General features: G+C 43.2%; 1 protein-coding gene across 1 annotated transcript in view; it reads left to right on the plus strand.

The window, feature by feature from the left end:
- The first annotated feature begins 311 nt into the window (after nt 1-311).
- Nucleotides 312-6,432, plus strand: part of LOC137626940 (uncharacterized) — an 8,364-nt gene continuing 2,243 nt past the window's right edge. The window contains exons 1-2 of the mRNA XM_068357926.1: nt 312-497; nt 4,377-5,482. Coding sequence (XP_068214027.1) covers nt 312-497; nt 4,377-5,482 — 1,292 coding nt within the window. The remainder of the gene's footprint in view (nt 498-4,376; nt 5,483-6,432) is intronic.

Below are 6,432 nucleotides of genomic sequence, written 5' to 3' on the forward strand. Positions count from 1 at the left end.
CTGTGCCGGACATGGCCACGGCCCCACTTCCTATGCCGGACATGGCCATGGCTCCACGCCCTGCGCCGGACAGGGCAATGGCCCTACGCCCTGTGACAGACATGGTCATGGCCCCATGCCCTGTGCCGGACATGGCCATTACCCTACGTACTGTGCCAAACATAACCATGTCCCCACTTCCTGTGTTGGATATGGCCATGGCCCCACTTCCTATACCAGACATGGACATGGCTTCACGCCTTGTTTCGGACATGGCCATGGCCACACCCCCTGTGCCAGACATGGCCATGGCCCGACGCCCTGAGTAGAGCATGGCCATAGCCCCAGACCCTGTGCTGGACATATCCATTGCCCCACGCCCTGTGCCGGGCATGGCCATGGCCACACACCACGTGCCAGACATGGCCATGGCCCCACGCCCTGTGGCGGACAAGGCCATGTCCCCACGCCCTGTGCCGCATATGGTCATGGCCCATCATCCTGTGACAGACTATGTCGTGGCCCCATTATTATTATTATTATTATTATTATTATTATTATTATTACAAGCCAAGCTACAACCCTAATTGGTAAAGCAAGATGCTATAAGCCCAAGGGCTCCAACAGGGAAAAATAGCATAGTGAGGAAAGGAAATAAGGAAATGAATTAATGATGAAAATAAATTAACAATATTTCATTCAAAAAACAGGAACAGCGTCAAAACAGATATGTCCTATATAAACTATTAACAATGTCAAAAACAGATATGTCATATATAAACAATAAAAAGACTCATGTCAGCCTGGTCAACATAAAAACATTTGCTCCTACTTTGAACTTTTGAAGTTCTACTGATTAAACTACCCGATTTGGAAGATCATTCCACAACTCGGTAACAGCTGGAATATAATTTCTAGACTATTGTGTAGTATTCAGCCTCATGATGCAGAAGGCCTGGCTATTAGAGTTAACTGACTGCCAAGTATTACGAACAGGATAGAATTGTCCAGGGAGATCTGAATGTAAAGGATGGTCAGAGTTATGAAAAATCTTATGTAACATGCATAATGAACTAATTGAACGACAGTGCCAAAGATTAATATCTAGATCAGGAAAAAGAAATTTGATAGACCGTAAGCTTCTGTCTAACAAATTATGATCAGAATCAGCAGCTGAACACCAGACAGGAGAGCAATACTCAAAAGACGGTAGAATGAAAGAATTAAAACACTTCTTCAGAATAGATTGATCACCGAAAATCTTGTAAGACTTTCTCAATAAGCAGATTTTTTTTGTGCAATTAGAGAAGACACAGACCTAATGTGTTTTTTAAAATTAGATTTGCTGTCGAGAATCATACCTAAAATTTTAAAAGAGTCATACAAATTTAAAGAAACACTATCAATACTGAGATCCGGATGTTGAGGAGCCTCCGTCCTTGACCTACTTACAATCATACCTTGAGTTTTGTTAGGATTTAACTTCATACCCCATAATTTGCACCATGCACTAATTTTAGCTAAATCTCTATTAAGGGATTCACCAACCCCAGATCTACATTCAGGGGATGGAATTGATGCAAAGAGAGTAGCATCATCTGCATATGCAACAAGCTTGTTTCCTAGGCCAAACCACATGTCATGTGTATATAGTATGAAAAGTAATGGACCAAGAACACTACCCTGTGAAGCACCGGATATCACATTCTTATACTCACTATGGTGCCCGTCAACAACAACTCTTTGAGATATATTACTTTAAAAATCAATAATGATGCTAAGAAACGACCCACCCACTCCCAACTGTTTGAGTTTGAAAACAAGGGCCTCATGATTAACACGGTCAATGGAAGCACTAAAATCAAGGCCAATCATACGAACTTCCTGACCACAATCAAGGGATTTCTGTACAGCACTGGAGATTGTAAGAAGGGCATCACATACTCCAAGGCCTCTACGAAAACCAAATTGCAAACTAAGGAGTAGATGATTACGTTCAGCAAACCTATTAAGACGCTTTGCCAGAAGACGTTCAAAAACTTTAGATAATATGGGAGTTATAGAAATTGGGCGGTAATCAGTGGGACTTGAGCTACCACAAACACATTTACATAGAGGAGTAACATTACCAAATCTCCAACAATTGCTAAAAGCTCCTCTTCTTGCTAACTTACGCAAAATAATCTATAACTTTGGAGCTATGAAATCTGCTCTCTTTATAAAAAACAAAGGAAAAATACCATTTGGGTCTACACCTCCATAAGCATCAAGGTCCATTAACAGAGCTTTAATCTCAAGAGATCGAAAAGCTAAACTAGTTAGTTTAACCTCAGGAAAACAGGAATGAGGAAGTTCAAGTTTTTCATTACTCTGTTTACAGTCAAAAACATCACCCAACAGGGATGCCTTTTCCTTTGGACAGTGAGTGACTGAGCCATCTGGTTTAAGTAAATGAGGAACCATTGCATCTACACCAAAGAGTGCAGATTTAAGGGCAGACCACCATTTATGTCCCTGAGTTGTACCAGAAAGTGTTTCTTTCATGGTTAAATTGTACTCCTTTTCAGTTGAGGCACAAACTCTCTGAGCAAAAGCTCGAAGCTGAGTATAGTTGTTCCAGGTCAAATCTGATCTGTTACCCTTCCAAAGGTGATAGGCCTCCTGCTTCTCCAAATTAGCACATCTACAATCATCAGTGAACCACGGTTTGTCCTTCACTCGGTACCTTAGCACACGAGAAGGGATACGCCTATCAATTATGTTGACTAGATTCTCATTCAAAGGGACAACAGGATCAACACTACTATATAATTGTGACTAATTCAAGCACAAAAGATCATGCAAAATCCCATTCCAGTCTGCTTGGGATTTCATATAAATTTTACAATAGTATGATATATCAGGGACAGGCTGCTCAGTCTTCACTACTAATGAAATCAAGGCATGGTCAGATGTCCCGACTAGAGAACCAACCTTACTAGTTATAACGCCAGGGTAGTCAGGGTATACGAGGTCCAAGCTATTAGCAAACCTTTGAGTAGCTTCATTTACAATTTGCTCACAGCCTGATTCAGAGGCCAAGTCTAAAGCTCTTAAGCCCTGGCGATCGGTAGGAGAGATAGAACTTAACCACTTCCTATGGTGAGCATTAAAATCACCAACAAAGACAAAAGAAGCCTTTCTTTCATCTTCTTGTATCTTAGCCATAATAGTAAGAAGACAATCGAAGATAAAATCATCCATGTCTGGATTTCGGTAGATCGAACACAAATAAAAGTTGTTATGCCTGCCACAAACTTTTATTACCTGAATCTCATGACATCCACATTGATAGCAGGACTTATGAGAAGCAGGGTACTCGGTCCTAATATACTCTGCCATTCCCCTGGCCCTAGGGATGGCATCACGTTTCAACATTATTGGCTTTTTAAAACCAGTTATAAGGAGCTCAGATGAGTGCCTCATATTAGAAACCAAAGTTTCTGATCACAAGAGAATATCATCCTGGCTGGACGCAACTGTAAGGTCTTGGATATTTGCATGAAGACCACAAATATTGCAATACAGAAGACGACATTGACGAAATCCAAGAGGTACTGGTCCCGGATTTCGTTCAATGTCTCCAGATAGCATGAGAATTAATATAAATAAAAAAGAGATATCATACTTAAAAACTAGATTAACAAGAATTATAACAAAAACATGTAGAGAATTATAAATAAAGTGATTGATGATACCCATAGACTATAGTAAAAAGTCGGAAAAAAAAATGGTCAACATGGAGGAGCCGATACACCATACAAGGCTAAATACCCTCCAGGATAGCCACTTCAACTGAAGGGAGGACAGTAAGGAAGGTTTTCAGAAGAAAAAGAATCAGAAAAAGGAAAAGACAACCTCTTGATAAACCACCAGGCATCCCTGGACCTTTTATTAAGCCTGCATAACACACCATTTCAAAAAACAAGTGGAAAAAAAAAATAATAAGATAGGATAGTGTGCACGAGTGTACCCTCAAGCAAGAGAACTCTAACCCAAGACAGTGGAAGACCATAGTACAGAAGCTATGGCACTACTCAAGACTAGAGAACAATGGTTTAATTTTGGAGTGTCCTTCTCCTAGAAGAGCTGGTTACCATAGCTAAAGAGTCTCTTCTACCCTTACCAAGAGGAAAGTACACTGAGCAAATTGCAATACAGTAATTAACCCCTTAGGTGAGGAAGTGTTAAGTATCTCATTGTTGTCAGGTGTATGAGGAAAGACGAGAATATGTAAAGAGTAGGCCAGACTATTCTGTATAAGTGTAGGGAAAGAAAAAATAAGCCGTGACCAGAGAGAGGGATCCAATGCTTTACTGTCTGGACAGTCAAAGGATCCAATACCTCTCTAGTGGTAGTATCTCAGCGGGCGGCTGGTGCCCTGGCCAACCTACTGCCCTGTGCCAGACATGGCCATGGCCCCACGCCCCGGGCCAAATATGGCCATGGCCCCACGGCCTGTGACGAACATGGCCATATCCCCACTCCCCATGCCGGACATGGCCATGGGCCCACGGCCTGTGCCGGACATGGCCATGGCCCCACGACCAGTGCCAGACATGGCCATGGCCCCACGTCCTATTCCAGACATGACCATGGCCCCACGTCCTGTACCGGACATGGCCATGGCCCCATGTCCAGTGCTGGACATGGCCATGGCCCCATGCCCTGTGCCAGACATGGCCATGACCCCACACCCTGTTCTGGACGTAGCCATGGCCCCACATCCTGTGCCAGACATGGCCATGGTCCCACGCCCTCTCCGGGACATGGCAATGACCCCACGTCCTGTTCTGTACATGGCCATGGCCCCACGCCCTGTTCCTGACGTAGCCATGGCCCCACACCCTGTTCCGGACGTAGCCATGGCCCCATGTCCTGTCCTGGACATAGCCATGACCCCAGGCCCTATTCTGGAAATGGCTATGGCCCCACGGTCTGTGCTGGTCATGGCCATGGCAACGACCAATGGCAGACATGGCCATGGCCCCACGTCCTGTCCTGGACATGGCTATGACCCCATGCCCTGTTCTGGACATAGCCATGACCCCATGCCCTGTTCCGGACATGGCCATGACCCCACGGCTGGTGCGGGACATGGCCATGGCCCCACGGTCTGTGCGGGACATAGCCATGGCACCACGACCAGTGCTAGATATGGCCATGGCCCCACGTCCTGTGCTGGACATGGCCATGACACCACGACCAGTGCCAGATATGGCCATGGCCCCACGTCCTGTGCCCCACGTCCTGTGCTGGACATGGCCATGACCCCACGTCCTGTGCCGGGAGTAGCCATAGCCAGATCTCCTGTCCTAGGCCTGGCCACGTCCCCAACCCCTGTGCTGAGCCTGCCAGAGTCCCATCTCGTGCACTGGCCAGGCCCCATCCTCACACACTGTGTCGCCCACCCCTTTGCAGGGCCTGGCCACTACGGCTCAGGCCCATATGCGTGTAACATACTGTATGTTGCATAATTAGACTCAAACAAAAGCTTATGACAGAATCGATTGAGAGATATTTGAAAAAAAAAAAAATCTTGTTGAAGAAATCATCAATCAATATCTGTTTTTCTGATTGTTATCTTGTTTATAATTTTGAATTTTAAAAAAATGGCCATTGTTTTTTATTTGCAGTAACTGTTACATATAATTCATTATGCTTTTACATTTAATAAACATATAGACGTTATTTGTATTACTTAAACCATCTCTGCTTGTAGGACGATTTTCTTTGTTGTTAACGGTTTTTGCCTTTTCTTTAAAAATCAGTCAAGTTTATCCATAAACGCCCATGGATAGCCAGTTAAGCCAAGATACATAGAGCACATATACACTATGAATATACATTTGTAAAATAAAAGGGACATTAGAAGAAATATGTAAACAAGAGGGCAATTAATTAGGCATCAAAAGGTGTTACAGATAGATAAAATTCTGAATATTTATTCACATACAATTGACTCCAAACGTCTTGATAATCTGGCATTGGTGGAAAAGTTTTCCCTCGAAATCTATGAAATCTGAGAACCCAAGTAGAGAAGCCCTTCTTTCCCAACTAGGTTCGAACCCACTACAAAGATTGTCATTACCAAGACCAATAGGGGAGGAAAGTTTCTATATTTATTGATGAATGTTGGGGTCCTAAGGGAGATCCTGTTAAAATCCTTGAGGATGGGAAAAGGGACGATTTATAACATTATTATTATTATTATTATTATTATTATTATTATTATTATTATTATTATTATTATTATTATTATTATTATTATTATTATTATTATTTTAATGCCATAAGGCCAAGGGCTCGAACAGGGGAAAATAGCCCCAGTGAGGAAAGGAAATAAGGTCGTGTCTAGAAAGTATCTCCAGGCTGGTCACAAGGACGCAAGGCTTCGAAGGAAACTTATCCTGA

Source organism: Palaemon carinicauda, chromosome 34, assembly GCF_036898095.1.
Source record: "Palaemon carinicauda isolate YSFRI2023 chromosome 34, ASM3689809v2, whole genome shotgun sequence".
NCBI lineage: Eukaryota > Metazoa > Arthropoda > Malacostraca > Decapoda > Palaemonidae > Palaemon > Palaemon carinicauda.